Source organism: Macaca thibetana, chromosome 5 (assembly GCF_024542745.1).
Source record: "Macaca thibetana thibetana isolate TM-01 chromosome 5, ASM2454274v1, whole genome shotgun sequence".
Taxonomy (NCBI): domain Eukaryota; kingdom Metazoa; phylum Chordata; class Mammalia; order Primates; family Cercopithecidae; genus Macaca; species Macaca thibetana.
This window is the reverse complement of record NC_065582.1, coordinates 38,971,577-38,996,963: the sequence shown is the minus strand read 5'-3', so window position 1 is coordinate 38,996,963 and position 25,387 is coordinate 38,971,577. Positions and strand designations below refer to the sequence as shown.

Sequence of the window (25,387 nt, the reverse complement as noted above, 5' to 3'; positions counted from 1 at the left end):
TTCGATAGACTAAAATATGAAATGGTGCCTAATCAACTACCAGTGAATGAGTGGACATTGAAAACTACAATCTAAGTCGAAAAAAATATATAGTGATCTGTTTGGTTTTATTGTCAGCTAACCAAATGTGATCATTTCCTCATTTCTTAAATTTAGGCTCTAAATTCTCTTTTACAATAAAATGTAGTGAAACACCCTATTAAAAATAACACAAAAAGAATATAAGTTTTGAATGAATTCAAGAAAAATAATCAGAGGATGGCTGATTGTCATGAAATTAACACCAACTAATTTGTAAAGTTCTAAATCAAATTTGCAGATGTTAAGTTCATAAGCATATCCCATTATTTATGTGATTAAAAAGTAGTTTTTGACCTGATCTTTCGATCTTTGGCACTCAATCCTCTCCATCTCCTCTTAAAAAATTAATTAAAATTTTAGCAAGATGGTAGCTTTTGCTTCCCACCCTATCTCAGACCAAAAAAAATTATCAATCAAACTCAAGCCATCCCCACCCAGGATCTGTAAAATGTCGACTTGAAATTCAATTTCATATCTCTTAAGCTTTCATGTAGAAAAAGACAGTTCACTTCTTAACAAAATAAATCACTTTTGTGATTGCCAAGTTGACCTCTTTGAATTAGGAAAATTCAAAGTGAAAAATGTAATTATCACCCCGGAACAATCTGTATACATCTGGAGCTAATTCTAGCTTCATTTTTCACATCATTTTTCACACTGTGCTACATCTTGTAGAGATGCCATGGAACTTTTGAAGAACTCACAAAAAATGTTAAGGACTTCAAATACCCAATAATGTATTTTATTCACACAAAAACTTTGACAATTTCTGACTTTTGAAACTTACTCTACTACATGATCTTCATAACCCATTTGATTGCATTAGTATTAAACAGTACTGTGACATACATGATAAATAGGTATATTAAAACATGTCATTCTTTATCTTTGCAGCTCCTAACATTAAAATATGAAATATACTATATTGGAAATAGCGTCCATGTACCAAAAATACATTCAGTTCTTCTAAACTAGAAAGCAAAACTTCACTGTCAAAATTCACCTATGAAACAATTATATCACTATGAACAATAAATTTGTTTTCTTGTAAGGAAACATCCAAAACCAAAAGTGAGTGCCCTTTTAAAGTGTGGGCAGTTTCATGTAGACATAAGACTGCTATATGGCAAGTTCTATCCAAGAAAGAAACAATTATTTCTAATCAGATGACTTAATGAGAAATTTTATCTAGTCAGCTTTTGAAGAAATAGAGTTTTCTAAATGAGATGATTAAATTATAGAAACATGATTCTCACTAAATCTAAGAATAATAAGCCTACTAAGTAACTACTCCTCACAAGTTCATTACAAAAATCCATTAGGTGTAATCTCTAGAAGTAATTGCTCTTATTGCACCTTATTGACAATGCATAGTATTGATTTTTCACACCTTCTATGATTCTTTAATTTATATTCATGAAATGTCCATCAGCACAGTCTAAATAAATTTGGCATATAGGCACTAAAACAAATAAATCGATGCAAAGAAACATTAATTTTGCATTATCCTTATTCGTTAGGCAAGTAAACCATGAGAGTTGTAAATGAAGGTCAAAGGTTTTGAAATGGGTCAAAACCCTTGACCTCTAGACCAATACCTTTCCTATTAAAAAAGGCTATTTTAAAGTTTTAAGTGGGGGAATTTACTACCAGCAAGATATCACTTTAAAAGACTACAAAGAAAACTCAATAAAAACATTCATCTGTTTAATTGCAAAACAGAAAAGAAAACCTCGCAGGATACATGATTTTTACATAAGTTTTTTTTAAAAATCATTAAACTTTACCACATGAGGTACAAGGTTTTGGAACACCGAAAGTAATTTTGCTTTTAGGAATTTATTTTCTACATCTTATTATGATAGCTGCCACTTTTTTGTTAATGTTTTCCCAAATCTACTGTGCATGTCAAAAATAATTACCAATGACAAGGATTCAAAATCATTTATCGCTCATTTTATAACCTCTGCACAAAAGGGAAGTAAACCCATGATTCCCAGTGGAGTCAGCATGGCACTCCGCAAGATATAGAAATAAATCTGTTTTTATAACCTTAATACATACAGCAAAGAAATTATCATGATCATTTGATCTGGACAGTTTTAAAGTGACTCTAAAAACTTTTGTTTCTCACTTCCTCTCATACTTGCTTCAAACTTATCTGCAAGTATCAAAAATAAGAAGCAATCTTTTTGCAATACAACTAAAATTATTTTAAAACAGCAAACTCACAATTGTATTATAGCAAAAATTTCAGTAATGCAAATATAAAATCCCCCATGAAAACAAATTCATATGAGAATCTACTTTTAATTCAATATTTATTCTTGCCACTCACCTGAGAACACAGTAGCATAACCAATTCCACAACTGAACTGCTAGACTTCATGCAAACCAGACCTATTTCAAAGAGAATTAAAAAAAAAAAAAAGTTATAAAGAAAACAAATAAGGATTTGTTAAAATTTCATACAAACTGTTTTTTCAAATTATTTTTTCAAACTAGTAATGGTACACATTTAATTACATGATTAAATAAGGTACACTATAGTTAGTTTAAAGCTGGCTTCAAAACTACCACCAATTTTTGTGAAGTATTCCATTTCAGCTTTCAAAATACTAAAACATTTGTTACAACTTCATATATAATGACGTTTCACAATACTCATAGAAATGTGCACAACATATGCCATATTGATCAATATCATCTACATTTTGTTTTGGAGAGAGTTGATCGTTATACATGCAGAGAAGGGAAATGGCTCCCTGACCTTTGCTTTCTCCACCACACTCTCTCCCTTCAACCCTCTAGCTATCAATCAAGTTTCCATTTTGTTTCATGGCAGCAGACATCCCAAACACTCTTATTAGTACCTTGACCTCTGACCTCACACTAAACCTTAACAGAAATGCAACCCGTTGTCTGTTATATATTCTTGATTTCTTATAAATTAATTCATTTACTTTTATGTTTCATTTTGGTTCGCCAAAAATATCTTTAGAAAGGATATTTTATAGAACTAATACCTATCTAAAGTAAGTCTTTGGTTTTAATTACCAATAAAATATAAAGTAGTTCATTCAAAGAATGTTGTATAATTAGTATCTTTTAAAAAGCAATGCCAATAATTAAAGGGACTAAATTATTAAATTGCATTACTAATAATCAGAAAAATCACAATTTTTTTATTCTACATTTTTCTAGGCAAACACAGGCTTAGGTTCCAGAGCATAACATCTAAAAATAATTCCTGATGGCTCTTAAACACCCTATTACCTTCTTTTTTCTCCCAATGAAAACTCTTCCAGGTACCCTATCCATTCCCTTTATCTTTCTCTTTAGTTCTTTCTCCTTCCCTGTTTAAATACTAATGCTTCCAACCTAATGATAGCACATGTTGGCATTTTTTAGCCTTATAATAGCATTGAAGTTAAAAGGGCTTTTCACCCCTTTCACTTTTTAAAAAATGTTAGAACCATTTTTCTCAATGTCTGAAAGAATATGTAACATAGCAATGATGGTAACAGTGTCAGCACTGGCAAGAAAATTAGCTATAGAATGTCTCTATATTGTATTAGGAAGCAAGTTATTAACTACAGTGTGATATCTGTAGGGCTAAGATGAACATGGCTCCTCAGGCTAATGCTGTCAAGGACGAAAAAAAAGGCAAGCAATACTCCATCTCTTACTGCAGGTGTAGCCCTCTGCTGGTCCGAAACCTTGCCACTTTTCCTTAAATTTAACCCAGATAATAAAAGAAGTTCAGTTTTGCTGCAACTTCAAAGCCCATTATTTCCAGAAAGTAAATTCGGATCTTTCTATTATTAGGTCATCAATCCTTATTGCTTTATTCTACAAAAACTAGAATTCCTGCCATTGGGCCCCGATGGGCCCTTTTATTATATATCTATCCAGATAATGAAAAACAGTAATTTTTTAAAAAAGACCTTGAGCTATCCAAAATTAGGAAGATTTATAGGTGCTCCTTTGTCCCTCTCACCACACTTACCATATTTCATACATACACATATATGTATACATATGTGTGTCTGTGTGTGTGTATACATATATATATATATATATATATATATATATTTTTTTTTTTTTTTTTTTTTTTTTTTTTGAGACGTTGTCTCGCTCTGTCACCCAGGCTGGAATACAATGGCACGATCTTGGCTCACCACAACCTCCACCTCCCAGGTTCAACCAGTTCTCGTGCCTCAGCACCCAAGTAGCTGGGATTACAGGTGCCCACCACCATGCCCGGCTAATTTCTGTAGTTTTAGTAGAGACGGCGTTTCACCATGTTGGCCAGGCTGGTCTCAAACTCCTGACCTAAGGTGATTCGCCCACCTTGGCCTCCCAAAGTGCTGGGATTACAGGCGTGAGCCACCATACCCAGCCCATATACCTATATTCTTAAGAAAAATGTTATACATACACATTTCTATTTATTTATTTCAGTCTTATTTTCTAATAATAAAGGCTAACAAACCAGAAGAAGGTTGACAGCTACTTTCTAGTTGGATATGAATATTCAGGAAAAAATGTATTCACTGACCAAGCTAGTAAAAGGCCAAATAACATTTCATAGTTTGGTTTGAACAATTAATTTGGAAGAGAGTGGTGGAAGATGTATTGCGGGGCAGGGTGGAGAGTATGTTCAATTCTGAATGAGTAAAGGCTTCAGAAGACAAGAGAAACCTGATAACAGACCTTAAGCTCCCTGTCTAAAGGACACTGGTACTGTAAACACAAAAATAACATTGGGAGCAAAGAAATAGAGGATAACCCCAAGGAACTTAACATCAAAATGTAGAATTACGTCACTTCTATTTTTGACCTAAATTTTTGCCAGTGGATGACGCTCTTCACATGTGCGAAAAAACAAATAATAAACCTGTAGATCTCTCTTCAGATTCAGTCATACTCTAAGAACTACCCAAAGGAAAGTCCTAAAACCCTAAGGTCAAGTTGTAAGTTACTGCCAGAACTATCATTTTCATTTTATACACCCACAAACACACACACCCTATTACTGTCTCAATCAAAAGAAACGAAGTACTGCAAGCTTACAGATTTGAACCAGCTCACAATCTGACCTCTCTAAAACTCTCAGTAGAATAGTAGAATAATAGGGTTTGGTTTGATTATTTTTTGGTTGGCTTTTCAAAGATAGAAAATGTTAGTCTTTTTAAAAGGACAAACTCGGGATGCCAAGTCAAGAGTTTTATACCTGCACTAATCTGGGATTTTATGATCCAAGACCACTGCAATTTCTTCAGTGGAGACTCACCCAGATATATCACTTCAGTGAAAGGATCAAATGACTTACCAGATAGTAAGCCAGTGCCATCTAAACCCATCGATCTATCTAAATCCTCAAGTATACCCTGAAAACGCAGTCATGACTATTTACTATCTGGAATATAAGAATCCTCTTGTTTTTTATATTTAAGTCATCTTATTTTTTAAAATAGGATAGTAATAAACATGAGAAATTTTAATAAGAATTTAAGGATAATAAACTCAAGAAGTTTTACTCCATATTTTCCTGGTTTTGAAGATATATACATATACTCCAAATGAGCATTATCTTTTAGATAAAACTAAATGCTGATCATGAATCTGAAACACATCCGTCTTGTAAATACTAAGTCCAAATTTCAAATACATGTTTAATAGGCTCTAGCTTATCATAAATTCTAGTTTCCCTTCCTGAATTTATATCATCAAATCCAACATTTTGGAAAAATTGGATGACTAAAACTTTTGTTAAAGAGAGGACAGACATCTTCTTTGCTTGAGACTTGCAAAATATTTTCTTGTTCAGATTTACAAACATTTAGAATAATCAATCCACTGAATTTTTTATTTCCATATAAACTTTTCCTTCTAGTCATCATTATATGCACACCTGCCTTTAGCATTTATCTACTTAGAAACTGTATCAAGTAAACTGTGGTATATAATCATCCCACAAGACAGAAGAACATGTCTTTTTAGAAAAATGGGATGGCCCAGGTTCTTGTCTCAAATTATCACACAAATTTAGCACGATGAAGTCCTTCCTGCTAAATAACATGTTCATATGCTGTACAGAGATACTGTAACCCTTTGGAGGGTCACAAGCCATTGTAATATCGAAGATATTTTTTGCCTACCCCAAAAAAAGTTTTGGCCCCATTGAGACTGCAAGTTTATACTTTCTTAAAACACAGCACAGGCAGAGTGCAGTGGCTCATGCCTGTAATCCCAACATCTTGGGAGGCCGAAGCAGGTGGATCACTTAAGGCCAGAAGTTCAAGAACAGCCTGGGCAATGCAGCAAAACCCACCTCTATAAATAAATAAATAAAATTTTTTAAAAATTAGACGGGCATGGTGACATGCACCTGTAGTCCCAACTACTTGAGAGGCTGAGGTGGGATGATCACCTGAGCCCAGGAAGACAAGGCTGTAGTGCTCCAGTCTGGGCGTAGGAGTGAGACTCTGCCTCAAAAAAAAAACACAATGCCAAACTTTGGGTAAAGCAATACAACGACAGAGGGTAATAAACAAGAGTAATTATTTTTTTTCCGTCATCACTCCATGCGCAATTCCAGTACTTCGTGGGTTTCTTGTTTTTTTTAATTTTAGTCCACAGCAAAGAATAGCTGATGTGTAATAGTGAAATAGCAAAATGTTTCAAGATACAGAAAAAATAAGATCACTAAGACTCTATAATTAATCATATTTATAAAAGGATCCAGTGAACTCACATATAATAATTGTAAGACATAATTTAAAATTTTCAAGCTTGTGTTCTCTTTGTCCTTTGGAAAGTCTCTTTAGAAAAATTAATCCTTACAAAGGGTTATAACTCCTTGAAAAAGAGGGTTAATTAACATCACTACAATTGAGACAATCAGGTTACAGGAGATTCCAGGCATGATGTAATATGAAATATTACACCTAATTTAACTTTTAGCTTTAACTTTAAGTCTTCAAAATATACAGGGCATATGGCCAGTCGCGGTGGCTCAAGCCTGTAATCCCAGCACTTTGGGAGGCAAGGCCGGAGGATTGCTTGGGCTCAGGAGTTTGAGACCAGCCTGGGCAATGTGGCAAAACACCATCTCTACAAAATATACAAAATTTAGCCAGTCTCGTGGCATATGCCAGTAGTCCCTGCTACTAGGGAGGCTGAGGCACAAGAATCGCTTGAACTCGGGAGGCAGAGGTTGCAGTGAGCCAAGATCACACCACTGCACTCCAGCCTGGGCGGCACAGTGAGACTCTGTCTTAAAAAAAAAAAAAAAAAAGTATATGTATACACACATATACATATGTGTATGTATATATGTGTATATATGTGTGTATATATACACATATATATATTTTCTTAAAGATAAATATGGGCTGGGTATTAGAGGACATTAAGAAACTATTGTTACTATTATTAGGTGTAATAACAGCATTGTGATTATGTAAGAAAACATCTTTTTTTACATGCTATTAAGTATTCAAGGGTTGAATGACATAACATCTAAGATAGTTTTAAATACTAAAGCAAAATAAAGGGAATAGAGATATCAAATAATTATGGAAAAATGAATATGGTTTGGACAGCTGATAATAAGTTAATAGATACTGTACTTCCTACTTTGTGAAAATTCGAAATTTTCATTAAAATATTTTTATAACTAAAAAACTCGTAAGAATATTTTTTAAAGATTAAGAAGCTCTGTAATGTTTGGTCACACAGCTAGTCACTGGCAAGGACAGAATGAAAACCAAAGTCTCCTGCCATTTATATTAATGCTTTCTGTACAGTATTACGCTGCTTGTACAGTACTATGGCACAATCACCTCTTTTTAAATCCTTTCTGTTTTACAGTACATGAAACCACAATCCAAAACATTCCTTACAACATAAAATACGTAAGTCACATAAGAACTTTCAGATTTGTTTGCTATTTTTATGAACATAATCCAATGAATATGCACTGCTCAAGTTTATACATGAGCAATAGTACACCTTCTTCCTTCTTACAGTTTTACCAAAATTTACTGGTAAAAAATGATTCTAAATTAAATTTTGTTCGGGAATATAGAAGTGTTCATTCTTAATTCTTCTGGGTATTTAATATGATTCTATCTTATCTGTTATAAAATTCAAAGACCAATAAGCAACAATATCTTGCAATACTGAGAAGCTGTATTTAATACACACATCTTACTCACTGTAATAAAATTACACATAGTTCATAAGTTGTTACACCACTTTTAAAAAAAAAGTTTCATATATGAAACTATAAATTAGGGAAAAGCCCTGAAATATAGACTCTTCAATTTTTAAAATTCAATTCTTCCCAAATTATATTATTTCATAAGTAAAAGTCATTTATTTCTTCATCAAATGGTTCATAGCTAAATAAATTATATCCTTCAATAGATCTAAGGAAATTGCTATTCCAAACTTAAGTACTTCTAAAGTCTGAACTTTCTTTTTCAAATAAATTCATTGTTACTTTTTCACTGCATAAAAATATCACTCATCACCAACTCCATTTACATCTATAGAAGAGATGAAATTCCTAGCTAAAGCTTCATACTTACCCACTGATACTGTAAGGGTCAAAGTGCTCATATTGCACAGTTAATACTCAAATATAGATATCTGAAACTATATACAGGTATCTTAACTCAAATATAGGTATCTTAAACAAATATAGGTATCTTAAACTACTTAAATCCTAGGTACGAAGATGAAGATTGGTATTTTGAAGTCAGTCTGTTAAACTCTTAAACTCATTATTTAACAAATTATCCTCTATTGAACTGCTATCTGCTTTCTGAGGAAATTTACGGTAAATCTACTTTCACTTGGTTAAGTCTCTCTCTCCAATATTCGAAGGGACTCACTACATGGCAATGCCCCATGTGCCACAAACAAACAAACAAACAAACAAAAAAGAAAGGTCTCATTATTCCTCATTCACTCCATAAATAGCATGGTTTCCAATCCCCTCAGTAACCTACCACAGCATGCTATCTAGTTTGACAATCTCAAAGTACATTACCTAGAAGAGACCCAGTAATCTATGAATGATGTAAGCAGTATAGAGTACAATGCTGTTACCTCTATTTGTAAAACATTATTCTACTAATAACAATGTATTCCTTATTTATGTGGCAATACATTGTTGTTCATATGGATCTAAGTTCAAGTAAAATCCTGTGACACTAGTCTCTCCAATTCGTTGCTCTCAAAGTTAATTTTAATGTATCAAAAAAAAAGTCTTAGTTCTTTGGTTCAACACATAATTCTATGCTTCATCCAAATCACTGATAAAAATCTTGAAGATTACAACATAATAGACATGTGACACATTCTTCAAAAGATACAGACTATGAGAAACCTTGTCAAAGGCTGACAACACTTAAACAATGAAACTCCATGTTATCTCATCATCCATGTAAGTTTTTAATCCTGAAATATAAATGCATACAAATAAAATAAAGAAAAATCACTTACTTGTTCCTTCTATAAGTAGTTCTTGTCCATGGCTACCCAAAAGTGTCCGAGAAAGAAAAGGTGCAAAATCCACAAAAATCTCACGAAGGAGAGGAGCTGCCTTTTCCAAAGCATGTTCAAGCCTCTCTGTAATGCTTATGAAAAGACATTAAGTTACTTGAACTATTCAACAGATTGTATCAATTTTCTAGTTTCGAAAATAAAGATGTGTTTCCATATATATATAATTATATAAAAAAATTAAAAATCACCTAAAGAGACATTACTGCTATGTATAGCAGTCCTTCTGCCAAAAATATTCGTTTTTATCTGATCTAGCTTGCCCCTACTATCTCCAACAAACATCCTGGTTAACAACCACTCCAAGCATCAGTACTTACTAGGAGTCTCACCTGGCCAGTTAAGAGCAGTTTGTTTTTAGGTCCATCATAATCTAAATAAATTCTCATCAAGTCTTCAACAAATTTTTCTATTTACCACTAAACCATTAGCCCACTGAGTTCAAGAACCATGACTTCATTTTAAAATTCACAGTTACAGCATATAGTACAGACTCAACAGATGTTGAGTGCTTATAAATTATAAAAAGCAGTTTTTTTTTATTGAAGTCAATAATTCCTTTCTAATGCAATGTGAATTATTTTTCTCCTGAAAATAATATACTTTAAAGGCAAATTATAACAAAACTATCATTTTGTTGATAGTTATATTTATTAATAAACTGAGATAGTTGTAAATGTGCCATAAATACATAAAATATATTAATATATATTTGTGATTATATATACATGTATTCATATATACATACACAGATACATTTAATGACTTTTTTTTAAGGTCCACAGCATTTCAGAAAATTCACAGATATCCACAGCTTCAGTTTCTAACTTACAATTTAAACATATACATAAAGAGCCACTAGTTATCTACTATTCACACTAGGAGTACCTCCTATTCATACTACCAAGAAAGCAGTTGCTACTGAAACTATCAACACAAACATATATAAATTTTGCTGTGAATAACCATCTCCTCACAGGCACTACTCTAAATACTATTTTCTTCTACACAACTCATAGAACTTGTTATCCCTGAATAGTATCGTAAATACTAGCCACACTCGAAGCACTCAAGTACCTACATTTGTAGTGTCTAATGGATTTCCCAATTGTGGTAAAGAAAATCAAGGACTCTGGCCACTAAGACTCTAGTGGTGGAAAATACACTCATAGCATTCGAAATTAAACTGTGAAACCCAATTAAACAAGGTGAGTGACAATAAAAATCTATCTATAATTCAGTATCATTGTGGCTTTGGCTGGTTGGCTACCACTTATATCAGTATTTTTTTTTTTTTTTTTTTTTTTGAGATGGAGTCTCTCTCTGTCTCCCAGATTGGAGTGCAGTGGCATGATCTCGGCTCACTGCAACCTCTGCCTCCCGGGTTCAAGTGATTCTCCTGCCTCAGCCTCCCGAGTAGCTGGGACTACAGGTGCTCACCACCACACCTGGCTACTTTTTAAATATATGTTTAGTAGAGATGGGTTTTCACCACGTTGACCAGGCTGGTCTTGAATTCCTGACCTCAAGTAATCCGCCTGCCTCAGCCTCTCAAAGTGCTGGAATTACAGGAGTGAGCCACCGCGCCCGGCCTACATCAGCATTTTATAGAGGAGAAACAACAAATTCCATACTTTCAATTTGCAATCATTTGAAACATAAGTCATAAGCTTATGTAAATATTTGTTATGCATGCAGCAATTATTTTTTAACACAAATAGTCACTTCTCATGAAGTGACTTGTACATCATGAAATGACTTGTACATCTTATAATCTTTCAAACGAAAATGAACTTCTAAAATGTTCCCAAGCCTCTAAATGTCATATATGTTGAAAGAAAGAAATGAAATGAAATGAAGTAAAATAAACCTAGATAGCTTAAAAAGTCATCAAAAGGTATAAATCACAATATTCAAGTTAGTAGCTTAAATACCTCATATTTGAAACCGGGTCTTGTGAAACTGAATCAACTGTTGGAACCGAGGGCAATTTTGCATTAGATGATCTACTGCCTATAAAAGAAAAATAACCATCTATAGGAATTTTCTGCTTTTAGGTATGAAGATTTAAATAAGAATGTCATTATACCAGTCAATAAAAGCATTATAATGTATTTTTATGTCCATTACTATTTGGATAACATTAAAATCTAACAATTAACAACTAAATCCTTTCATATATAAACCTCAGCTACGAGCTCAATTATCATGCCAGAACAATCTTTCTATCTGTGAGCTGAAAAAGCAAGAGAAAAGTAAATCCTGACTCCCTAAATAAAGTTCACAATTCCTTCTATTCAACACCAAGTGTCAACAGAAAGTTACAAGTAAAAGTATTTTTTAATATAGCAACAACACAGAAACACCTACATTCTAAATTTAGCTTTAAACCTCCATTACCATGAAAACTATCCTTATTCAGTTATCAAATCACTACTGAAGGACTAAATTGCAGCAATAAATGTAATCAGGGTTAGAAGCCTAGACCTCTGAGAATCTGTAATCTTGTATCACAACTATTATCAGTTATTTTCTCATTATGCTGCAAATATAAAAATACTATGCTTTAAAGAGAATAAGGGCCCTCTTTCCCAAACTTTGTTGAATCTTTCAGTCCAAAAGTTATTAGAAACACATCAAGGAAAGCATCTGCATCAGGCTGGAGGTTGTGTTGGCCCAAAGAAAGTTACTGGAGCCAGTGTGAGGAGGGAATTCAAGGAAAAAAGAAAACTAAGAATTGTAGAATTCATATCTATGTGAAATCATGGTTGCAATAGAGAGATGGTAATAATATGTGAATGACAGTATACATTTTTGTAGACTTTTATATACAAACACACACACACACAAACACACACACCGCCTCTAGCTCTGTCCACTAAGAGGACATGGAAGCAGCAACATCTTAACACTTGGTGTCCAGATCTTGGTTTCTTAATACTATACTCCACTAAAAGAAAGAAATGGCTGATTTGAGATCTGTGGAAGAAAAGCACCAAATGAGTTTGAAACATCTAGTTATGCTGTGTAGAAAGCAAGGAATGATAGGATATGTCCAAGGAATAACAGGTTATGTCACAAGGACACTGAAGCCAGCTTGAAGGGGCTCCCACTGATCAAACACGCTTGTATTCCATCCTGGGTGAGAAAGTGAGACTCTGTCTCAAAAAAAAAAAAAAAAAAGGAATTGCCATTTTTGGCCAGGTGCAGTGGCTCATGCCAGTAATCTCAACACTTTGGGAGGCCAAGACAGGAGGACTGCTTGAGCTCAGGAGTTCAAGATTAGCCTGGGAAACATGGCGAGGTCCTGTCTCTACTAAAAATACAAAAAAGTAGCCAGGCATGGTTGTGTGTGCCTGTGGTCCCAGCTACTTGGGAAGCTGAGGTGACAGGATCACTAGAGCCTAGAGGGCAGAGCTTGAAGTGTGCTGAGATTGCACTACTGTACTCCAGCCTGGGTGACAAAGCAAGACCCTGTCTTAAAATACAATACAATACAATACAATACAATACAATACAATACAATACAATACAATACAATACAATACAATAACAATACAACACAACACACACAACACTTCCCTCTGCTTCACACCACTCCCAGAACTTCCTCAGGCTCACTTCAATTGTATCTAGGCATGCTGATTCAATGTGCTCTTTTTGGTAAGGCAAATAAAGTTAATTCTGGATACAGATAAGCATAGCCAGGACCTAATCAGAGGTTTTGTGGATTTAACTGATTAAAAAACAGCAAGGACCTGAGGCAATTTTGAGCTTTCCTGAAACATGCTTGGTTTTTAGGCAGCACTTGATCAACAACCCTCAGTTCTGATTACCAGGTCTCAGTCAAATCCAAGGATCCAAAAATCTAGACAATTTTACCCCCCAACAAGCGTGGTTCCTTTTGGAAAGCGGGCAATGCAGCAATCTTCCACAATTAACCTCTGGATGATTACTGAGCCCACCTCTTAGAGAGAGCACATTCCTAGTACAAAATGAACTTAACTATAGTCAATCTTTCTTTTCCACAACATACTTCCTTTCCCATTCCCTTGATAATCAAAGTTGACTTTCCTTTATACTGGAAGCTTTGTATTGCTTACAGTCCTACCTTCCTCACCATCCTGTTCAGCTGAGATCTAACTGTACCTAAAAACTCTAACCAAGTGACTGGTGGTCAGGACGCATAGGATTCCTTTAAAAATGAAGCTAAAGCACACACTTCATCATGCTGACAATTATTTTTTATTTTTCTTTTTTTGAGACAGAGTCTTACTCTCTCTCACCCAGGCTGGAGTGCATTGGTGTGATCAGAGCTCACTGCAGCCTTCAACTCCTGGACTCAAGCCATCTTCCTGCCTCAGCCTCCCAAGTAGCTGGAAATATAGGTGCATACCACCACACCCGTCTATTTCCTATTTTTTTTTTTTTTTTTGTAGAGACAGTCTCATTATGTTGCCCAGGCTGGTCTCGAACAATCCTTCTCTGGTCTCAAGCAATCCTTCAGCCTTGGCCTCCCAAAGTGCCAAGGTTATAGGCGTGAGCCACCATGACCAGCCCATTGTGACAATTTTTAAAAGCATATATATCAACTCACATTTCATCATAAAAATAATGCTATTTTTGTATTTTTCACAATAAAATTTCAAATTAGAGGGCAAGACCAGCGAAGTTGAAAAACATTTTTTCATCCTTTGGTATCCGGCACTTCTAAGAGTCAGGTCCAATCCTAAAATCATATACAACACTCAGTAAAGTACTTTACAGACCCATTGGCCTTATTACACTCGGTACATGACACCTGCAATTTTCTAAGTTCTTGACAACAATATGATCAATGAATCACAGTGGGTCATTGACTGTTACCAGTGATTAACAAAATATTTCTGTGTTTTTTAACTGGTGATAGTTTTTCAAGACCTTTTTTTTTTTTTTTTTTTTTTTTTGAGATGGAGTCTCGCTGTCTACCAGGCTGCAGTGCAGTGGTGCGATCTCGACTCACTGCAACCTCTGCCTCCCGGGTTCACGCCATTCTCCTGCCTCAGCCTCCTGAGTAGCTGGGACTACAGGCGCCCACCACCACACCCAGCTAATTTTTTGTATTTTTAGTAGAGACGGGGTTTCACCATGTTAGCCAGGATGGTCTTGATCTCCTGACCTCGTGATCCACCTGCCTTGGCCTCCCAAAGTGCTGGGATTACACGCGTGAGCCACTGCGCCTGGCCTGAAGACCATTTTTTATTGCAATGTATCAGACATTTTCTCTATTAGCATTATTGATGGATTTTCTTGAGCTTTTCTGACACTAATACAAAGGAACACAAAAGGTCCCATTTACTTAAAAGTAGAAATGGAAAAAATAAATCCCTCCCCAAAAAAGGTATGTATGAGGCTTTAGGGGGAAAAAAAGGGGGGGCGGGGAATGTATGTATGAGGCTTTAGGCAAAATTAGCCTTTATTGTGTTAACTGGTTTATTGTGGGGTTTTTTTGTTTGTTTTTTGTTTTAAGAGATGAGGTCTTGCTCCGTTGCCCAGGCTGGAGTGTACTGGTGTGATCACAGCTCACCACAGTCCTGAATTCCTGGACTCAAGTGATCCTTCTGCCTCAGCCTTCTGAGTAGGTGAGATTATTTGCATGTACCACCGCGTTCAGCTAATTTTTTAATTCCTTGAAGTGAAAAGTTACCCAAGCTAGCCTTGAACTCCTGGCTTCAGGTGATCCTTCCACCCTAGCCTCTCAAAGTGCTGAGACTACAGGTGTAAATCACCACACCCTGCCCACTGTTGTAAATGATACAAATTTTAATGAGAAATGCATATTAGAAATGTGAAAAAGAAAAGCAACATTGTTGCTTCTAAATAAAGCAGTAACAAAAATTATTTCCTCACACTACCCTAGAATTAATGCCAATTTTCAATTCTAAAAAAGAATACAGCAGAAAGAGATTTTTTACAAAGTGTCTTAAGTCATAAGAAGACACTTTACCAACAAGGATAATAAATTAACCAGCAAAAGTTATAAGAAAAAAATCACATGAAAGAATAAACTAAATACATCAGTAATTTCACACTACGTTGTTCTCCATTCCTGCTGGGAAAAAAATGTAACATCCAAACACATTCTGTATTTTTTCAACCCAGATAAAAATATAAACTTTCAATCAATTTGTTTTAAATTAAATTATCATTAAATATTTCCAGCAAATGATCACAAATATATAAATGCAGAAGCTACCTCCAACATGTGGAATGATACTCACTTATCTTTTCCTTATCCTAGCACTGATAAACTGGCTCCTTCAAACTGACAGTTTTCCAGACATTCAAAAGGACAAAAAGGAAAACGCAAATATATCATCTGTCTAGCATCTATCTGGGGAGTAGGCAATTGTTTATTTAAGGTCCCTGCGGGTCTAAATAACTAATGTCCCTTGCAATAAAGAATCATTAAAACAAATGCCAATTTTTTAACCCCTAAACACATTAACACTGCATTTCTCTCTCTCTTTTCTGAACCAGTAAATTCAGTCAGGGATCATCTATATGCCCAGTAAAAACTAATTAAATAAATCCTACTGAATGAATAAAAATAAGCCAATTGGCCCAAATCTTACACAAAGGAAATATGGTTATGACTCAAATATTTCCCTAATATTAAAAAAGTACTAATTAATAATGTATATGGCTCTGATAAACAGATACTGTCTAATATTCTAGTAAGTGGCAGAATTACTAAATTTTGCAAAGTAGCAAACACCAGGCATATAAATTAGTGAACAGTATACTTAGTTCCTTTATTGAGCTAGTTTCAATTTTGATTTATTCATGTATGCTTTGCAGTACAGAGAAACAGCATATTGGAAAAAGAGTAATAATATTTTAACATACAAGAAGGGATACTGGGTGAAGATGGAAGGATCACTTGAAGCCAGGATTTCAAGGCTTGTCTGGGCAATAGAGCAAGACCCTGTCTCTACAAAAATTTTAAAATTAGCCAGGAATGGAGACACACACCTGTAATTCTGGCTACCTGGGAAGCTGAAGCAGGAGGATCACTCAAGCCCAGGAGTTCAAGGCTTAGTGATCTATAACTGTGCCACTGCACTCCAGACTGAGAAACAGAGAAAGACCCTGTCTCAATTTAAAAAAAGAAAAAAGAAAAAAGAAAGGATACTGTATTCTAGGTAATCAAATCTGTGCTGATGACTATAAAATTTCCAGATTTTGATATATTTACTAAAATCAATTTTGCTTTTATTTTCTTTGAAAACATGCAATAAAGGATATGTCTTATCCTCTGATGAATATCTTTTAATACTTATTAATTAGAAGATACAATTGTTGCTCTTAGACTAGTCCTTTTGGTTGATAAAATGCTGCATAAGCCAAGGTATGCTATTCAAATTAAAATTTGAAATTTGTACACCAAAAAAGTTTTGTATGTTAATTATAGTCTTAATAATGTGTATTATTTCAAACTGCAAACAAATTATCAATTTCTATGGGTTATAAAATTATTTCAGTGATAATATTTTCATAGAAAAAGCTTTGACCTCATATAAACCTGGCAAGTGTTAACTGTTTCTGTGATTAGTATCTATCTTAGTTTCTCTTTAATTGTACCGCATGTAAAATGTGTCCCATTTTAATATCAAAATTTCCAAATATCCACAAATGGGAATTTCCTTGAAGGTATCATGTGAATATATAACAGAAAATATGAGTGTCATAGCAGAAACCTCGTATTTTCTATCAAGTAAATTTTTTGCCCAACTGTAGGATAATGTAAGTGTTCTGAGCACATTTAAGATAGGGTGGATTAATCTATGCTGTTTGGTAGGTTAGGTGCATTAAATGCATTTTCAATTTTCGATATTTTCAACTTACAATGGTTTATCATGATGTAACCCCATCATAAGTCAAGAAGCATCTATATTCTAGGTCACAAATGCATTTAACACAAAGCCTATTTTATAATAAGGTATTGGATATATCACATAATTTACTAAATATTGTACTGAAAGTGAAAAATAGAATGGTCATACTTGATGTACAATTTTTACTGAATGTATATTGCTTTCACACCATTATAAAGTCAAAAAATTGTTAGGTTGGAACCGTCTATATATTTATCTACTTCTTTTAATGGCAAATAACTTAAATCAAGAGACCCACCAAAAAGAAAACAAAAATGTATCAGTTAAAAAAAATATTGACAAGGGAGAAAGAACTATTTGGGGGGTTGGGGTGGATTCCATATGGAAATGAGTACTTAACAAGTGCAAGGGCAAGTATAGTAGGCAAAAGTATGTAAAGTGGGGCGGTAGAAGAGTAACAAGCAGGACAACTAAAAACACTAGATTAGGTTAGATTTTTCTTATCAAGGCAGTAATGTTCATGGCATCAATTAACGGAATAAAACAGAAGCAATACACTGAAATGGAGAACCCATATGACAGTAACAAGAGCACAGTGAAAGAGGAGAAAGAAGAGTCAGATGTGGAAACCAAAATAAATGGTAAACAGAAAGACCATAATCACAAGGAAGACTTGAAATAACTGAAAAAGGAATAACTATTTTTTTAAAATGGGGGTGGGGTTGGGGGGGAAAAAAGTTTAAAATTCTAGTTCAAGATGGAAAAAAGAATTGGTAACCATTTGAGAAACTCCATCAAAAAGCATACAAAATTTAAGCAACAGAAAAATAAGATACATTATGAGCTGGATCAATGGTACAGGGTTTTGTAGATTTTGCCAATAAATACAACAGTCTTCAAGATAGCAAAGTGTCTTGTAATTCTGCATATGGTTTTTCAAAGTGAGCATTTTAAATTACAATAAATTTACTGGAAAAAATGCAATGGCTTCAGAGAGAAATGTATAATACTGCTACATGTAAAATATTACCCATATGTCTCAGCTGTTTATCTCTTCTGAAAACTCCATGATTAAATTTTAAAGAATAGGCTTAAAAGCAATCAAAGGGTCCTATTTACTCTGTTCCCTAAACTGAAACTAGAGGGCAGTATGAGAAAATATTTTACTCAGTGTACTTTGAATTTCTGAAATCACGTTTGATTTGGGATGTTACTGAAAAATTTACTATAACTGAATTTAAAAGATGGCATGTAAATCATTTCATAGATACTAATAACCATTGCATTTTTCACAAAAGGGACTACTCTAGAAAAACCACAGTTGATTCTTTTTTTTAAAGGACTTTGGATGGGGGTGGAGAAGCGGAAATGTGCATACCCAGCTCCAAATGAATTACCAAATTATTTCTTCTCCAAAGGGGAAAAAAAAAAAAAAGAGGCATCAGAGTATAATGAAACAATAAAGATGAAAAATTTGCTAGAGTTTCATGTCCATTTTCCTTTGTAATTCTCACCGGGCCAGGGGAAACCAGCGAGGGAGAGAATGAGAGGGTATTTGAGTATTCTCTGTACTTCAAACTCAATTTTCCTGTAAACTTAAAAGTGATCTAAAAAAGTCTATCAATTTTTGAAAAAAATTATAAAATAAAAAGCAAGGCAGACAAAACTCTGATACAATTGCAGCTTTTGGTTTCAAAGTAGAAAAAAAAATTCTAATTACTAATTTTCCTAAGAATAAAAATAATACAAGACTATTAATTAAATTTTAGAAATACTACCTAAAGTAAATATCGAAAATCAAAACTGTCAGTAGCCCAACTTCATGGAGAGCCAAATGACTTCATAATACACTTTCTTGCTTTTATCATGTAAAAAAGCTAGATAAGTCACTTGGTTGTAATTATATGGTACGTAAAGAATTTATTTAAATTCTTTATTTAAAAAAATAACTTTCTTTTACTTAACCTACTGAACATTTTCTCTTATCACTAAGTACTATAAAATTTGTAAAAAATTAAACAGGCTTAAAACTTCTGATAAAATATATTTTTGTTAACACAAGTACAATAACAAATAAAAAAAAGAGAGAAGACAAAAGAAATAAACATAGTATTTGTTTCTAGGATACATGATTACATAGTACACATCAAGGAAAAAAGTTCCCAGCTACTGGACAGTAGCAATATCAAGTTTGGAAAAAAACTCTCCAAGATACGCTAATTTGCCAAATAAAGGTAGAACAGCAGAACAGAAGGCAAACCCTGGCCTGAGATATCCCAAAAGAAGTAACAGCATTATTTCTGTTCTCAATATAATCCACCAGGCCATTCCTTCAAAATTTCTTTATTTTTCATCAATCTCAACCTAGGATCTTAAGATGAATGTTTTGGTGGGTACAATATCTTGTTATTAACCTTAAGAAACATCAAAATATCCAGAAGAAAACCACTGATACAGTAACATCCCCTTTGTTATACTTGGTCATTTTAATACTGCACATTCTTCAAGTTTACCCCGTATCACCACAAAGCTTCCCATCATCGTATAGAATCTTGCATCCATATATATGCTTTTATACATGGAAATAATTCTTTATCCACATATATGATTTTAGACATGGAAAGAATATAGAAGGAGAGATGGACAAAAATAAAATTGCCATAGGAGGAACTGAACCAGTATGACCATTGTTAGAATGATGCTACACTTCAGAGCAGCATTTCTTTCCAAGCCTCTAATTCAAAAAAAATGCCAAAAAAACAAAGTATTGGATACTATATAAATATTTGACAACCAGTAACCATATTAAAAGATTACATGTCAACAAGACTTTCTAATTTAGGCCACTATCAATATACATCTTCTTAAGTGCAGGGAAAGAAAACAAAGGAAAAAAGTATTTTTATGAATCTATCATTCATCCATGCACTCATCTACCCAACTAGCAGCATCTAATCTACCACACAATATTAGGTTTGAGTGGAGAAAATTCTGAAATCCTCGACTTAAGTTCCTTTAATTTTACTCAAATTTATTCAGAAAAGTAGTAAACAATCAACAGGATAAAAGCACAATGGTTTCTAATGTGCCCCCAAATTTTAAGTTAATCAAAAATCCTAAGCTTTGCTAAAATGAGATGTAAAAACATTTTTGTTGAAATCACTGATAACTAGCTCACCTGGTGATTCTCCTCCCACATCTGAGGCTTGGGCTGAATCTGCTGAGGAAACCACACTGACAGCATTGGTAGGTATGCTTGTAGTAAAGGTGGAAGGTGAGACTGCTGATTTTTTTGCTGCAACAATGACACTTCTGTAATAAAGAAAGTAAACAGATTGAAAGATACAAATTGATCTCTTGAATTAATTACATGAATTTCAAAACAGAAATTAGGTAGCTAACTTATTTTTCTAATTTTCTTGTTTCAATTTGATGTACAATTTAGACTTTTCACCCAACGTGAAATCTCTTCAATACTGTCCATTTTTATCTGCATTTCACTATGAAAATATAACAATCCATTTTAACATTTAAACTTATATTTACCACATAGTATTTTTAAAATTTAGGATTATCTTTAATTATCTAACAAATAAAATATAACCAAAAGAATTAAAGCAGAAAATTCAACATTTCCACAAGAATTGTAAAGCGCTGCTAATCTGAAATAATAAAACCTTAGAAATCTTATAAGCTTAAAAAAAAGTAGATATAAGCAATTTGCTAACATGTATACAACCCAGTTTTTCATTTTTAAACCCCAAAGTTTATATATCTTTTGATAATATACAAAAAAGTAATGCATAGGAATAAAAACCATATGCAAAAATATCAAATAATCAAAGTTCTTTATCTTGTACATTATTCAAAGGCAGGTATTTATGATATACCAATTTCAATTAAAAAGTAATACTTTATACCAAACAGTAACTAAAAGACCTTGTTAGTCATAACTTAAAAGGCATTTTTAATTGAAGTTGGCTCTGTAAACATGCAAAAACTCAGTTAATGAGGTAAAGAGGACAGCTGATATATAATGCACTCCCACAGCAGTGCTTACTTTTAATTACCTGGTGTTAAGTATAAGCCTAAAGTCTTCAACATTCAATTTATTTAATCACATTTTTTGTTGACAGTACTATAACGGCAAGCTTCAAGTATTCCCTTAATAGCTTTAAAGTATTCAGCTTCTAAACAAAGTAACTTCGGTACTTGATCCCAATACATGCATTCAAAAGTGAAAATTATGTAATTCCAATATTTTAATAATACATTTTTGTAGTTATTTTTAAAAACACACACACAAAGCAAAATAGGTTTCGTTTTACTTCAGTGCCTATCATGCGAGGGCAAACACTGTTGCCAATTAAATCAAGTTCTCTTGTGCTAGGCATGGCTTATTCAATGTACTTGAGGGTAGCTGGTGTCACATCATTATAAGGGTGACTGCCAATGTTAACTATACACTAAAAAATAGAAGCAACAGCCACCTGAGCCCCCAATCCAAAATGGTGTGCTTAAATCATGGCAGCTTATATCAGATGAAGATTATTGACTTAAGGGGGAGTAGATATGACGTGTGTGTGTGTGTGCATGCGCGCATGAATGTGTGTGTGTACGGGTGTGTTAGTGGTACCTTCAAAAACAATACGAAATGTAATTTGTAGTATTTCCTACTGGAAGGAGAAATTTAAAACCTACTGCTTAAGAAAATCACTGTCTTCTAGCAATGTCTGTGCAGGGGAGGGAGGAGAAATATGAAGAATTTACTTTCACATTTGTTCACAAAAGAAAGAACCAGCAAGATCTAGTTTACTCATACAATAAGTAGGAACTGAATGGAGCAACAGAAAGGAACACTTAGAAAAGTGCAATTGCTTTTTCTATAATCAAAATATAAGATATATACCTATGTATGCTATGACTCAACATTTCCACTTCTAGGAATTTCCTCAAGAAAGCTTATGTCCACAAAATATGTATACAATAATGTTCATATAGGCTTTATTTATAATTGGCAAAAGCTGGAAATAGCCCAAATGTCCTTTATGCAGATATAGAAAATTTTAAATGGTGCTATGCTTCTGGAATGGAATATTATTCAGCAGTAAAAGGTAACAAACTACTGATGAATGAAATGAAAAGGTAACAAACAACATGGATGAATCTCAAAAGCATTATGTTGAATGAAGCCTTATACTAAGGAGTATATACTTTATGGGTTGGTTTTTTTTTTTTTTAACATGTATGTCTAGAACAAGCAAAACTAATGTATGGTACACAAAATCAGAATTAATAATTGCCTCTGGGGGATAGGAACCAGAATTGGCTGGGAAAGAGAACTTTCAAGACCAATGATATCATGATGGGGACCTGGGGTTACACAAATGTATAAATTTGTCAAAACTCATCAAACGGTATACTTAAGACTTGTGTCTTTCATGGTATGTAAATTTTAGATTAAAAAAATGGTATCGATCTCCAGTTAGCTGCATGCTAGCTGAAATATTCATTTAATCACATTTATTTAATCACATCTTTTGTTGACAGTACTATAACTGCAAGCTTCAAGTATTCCCTTAACAGCTTTAAAGTATTTAGCATCTAAACAAAGTAACTTAGGTACTTGATCCCAATACAAGCATTCAAAAGTGAAAATTATGTAATTCCAATATTTTAATAATACATTTCGTAGTTATTTTTTAAAACACACACACAAAGCAAAATACGTTGTGTTTTAAGAGTGAAGTGAACTGATATCTACAATTTTGAAGTACATTACAAAAATAAGACTGATTGATGGATACATGGTGAAGCAAACAGAGTTAAAAGCTAATTGTTGAATCTCAGTGATGGGTCTACAGGTTTTCACTGTACAACTCTTTCAACTTTTCTGTTTGCCTGAACATTTTCATAATAAAATACTGGAAAACTGGTAACAGAACAGAATTTACTACAGCTGTTCCAAATATGCACAATCCCTATTTATTCAAGATGACATGGCTAATTAAACTCAAAAAAGGAACTCAACTTCATTTCTAATCCTTCATCCTCTTGCTGTTAATGTCTCAGTCACAAATAAGGTCTTATTCTTTTATTCAGTTCAGGAAATATTTATTGTCCAGGATCTTTCACCTATTGTCAGGAATGACAGATCAGAAGTACGGCTTTCTACATGAATCTATATTTTACATGTTCCTCACACACTTCTTCAACACGCTCTTACGGTTGCTAAGTGTGTTGTGTCATTTCACAACTCCAACCCTTTGTATATACGCCTCCTCTGCCAAGATGCCTTCTTCTTAATCCTGCTTGCTTGTTAGGTAATATAAAATTATAAATTCTAATAGCAGCTAAGATAAATGAAGCACTGACAATATGCCAAGAATTATTATTCAATTTTCTTTTTTTTTTTTTTTTGAGACGGAGTCTCGCTCTGTCACCCAGGCTGGAGTGCAGTGGCCGGATCTCAGCTCACTGCAAGCTCCGCCTCCCGGGTTCACGCCATTCTCCTGCCTCAGCCTCCCGAGTAGCTGGGACTACAGGCGCCTGCCACCTCGCCCGGCTAAGTTTTTTTTTTTGTATTTTTAGTAGAGACGGGGTTTCACCGTGTTACCCAGGATGGTCTCGATCTCCTGACCTCGTGATCCGCCCGTCTCGGCCTCCGAAAGTGCTGGGATTACAGGCTTGAGCCACCGCGCCCGGCCTCAATTTTCAAAACAATCCTAAGGTACGTATTAATTCAATTTTTAGAAATTTTAAATCTAAACCTCAGAAAGGTAACGTAATAACCAAAGTAAATAGTAGAACTACCATGCAAATCTAGGTTTATCTAACACCAGAGCCTTGAATTTGAACCGTTTCCCCATGTTGACCTTTCTTAAAACTTTTGAGATATAATTCACATACCATTTAATTCACTAAAAATAGACAATTAAGAGATTTTTAGTATGCTCACAAAGTTGTACAATTATCACCACAATCATATTAACATTTAAACATAATTTTAGAATCATCTATAAGCAACAGTAATAAAGATCTCTAGCATATAAAATTATTTATATACTACCATAAAATCACAAAAATATATCTGCTCATAAATTTTTAAAAGCTGCATTCTTTCACATAGCTACATAATTAGTTCATAATGGAGAAACAAAATTCATCAATTTCCAAATTCACTGATTGATTCAAATCAGTTCTAAGGAATTAACACAATACTGCTTCAGCTTAAGGCTATACAGAAACAAAGAAAAATCAAAGTTACAATGATCCCATTAAAAGGATATTAAGCAGTAGGTAGATTTTGAAATATTTTCATTGTCTTTACCAATCATTGTCATTATTATTATAAAGTTTCAGTGTAAAAGACTAAAATCTTCAACAGAGGAGATCTTTATCGTGTTTATCTTGTTAAATATAAGTATAAATCTAAATTAGTAAAGCATGTTCTACAGTTTACAGAAATAATCTAGAATTTTAAATTTACCAATAGTTAAGATTTATCATGCAAAAGCTAAGCATTTAATATTATCTTTTTATACGATGCATTGGAAAACACAGAGAAAATGCAACATGCATTTGACAAAACTGAGACTTTACATGACAGGCAATGTGCTAGGGATATTTCTGGCACCTTTCTCAGGCTACAGCTCAGGTTTCTATTTAAGAAACAAATTGAAATCTTTTTTAATGTTTAAGAACAATTATTGGAATTTTTTATATCTACATCAATTTTAGCAGAAAGTGCTTCAAACTTTTTAGCATAAGGAATTTGAAAGACAGACAACCAATTATGCAAGCTAGTTTCCCAAATTGTCAATTATAAACCAAATACTGAAGAGATAAAA

General features: G+C 33.7%; 2 protein-coding genes across 8 annotated transcripts in view; one reads left to right on the top strand and one right to left on the bottom strand.

The window, feature by feature from the left end:
* RPS3A (ribosomal protein S3A) overlaps nt 1-25,387 on the top strand; it is a 1,130,248-nt gene that overhangs the window by 845,937 nt on the left and 258,924 nt on the right. Inside the window, exon 1 of one of the 4 annotated variants that reach the window (XM_050791184.1) lies at nt 15,073-15,076. The exons of the other annotated variants lie outside the window; for them this stretch is intronic. The gene's annotated coding sequence lies outside the window, so the exon portion shown is untranslated. Of the gene's footprint in view, nt 1-15,072; nt 15,077-25,387 lie in introns of those variants that run through there. 4 annotated transcript variants of the gene reach the window in all.
* LRBA (LPS responsive beige-like anchor protein) overlaps nt 1-25,387 on the bottom strand; it is a 758,453-nt gene that overhangs the window by 553,740 nt on the left and 179,326 nt on the right. For all 4 annotated transcript variants that reach the window (XM_050791167.1, XM_050791166.1, XM_050791168.1 and 1 more), the window contains 4 exons: nt 20,716-20,849; nt 11,595-11,673; nt 9,601-9,734; nt 2,420-2,481 (listed from right to left, as the gene is read on the bottom strand). In XM_050791167.1, coding sequence (XP_050647124.1) covers nt 2,420-2,481; nt 9,601-9,734; nt 11,595-11,673; nt 20,716-20,849 — 409 coding nt within the window. The remainder of the gene's footprint in view (nt 1-2,419; nt 2,482-9,600; nt 9,735-11,594; nt 11,674-20,715; nt 20,850-25,387) is intronic.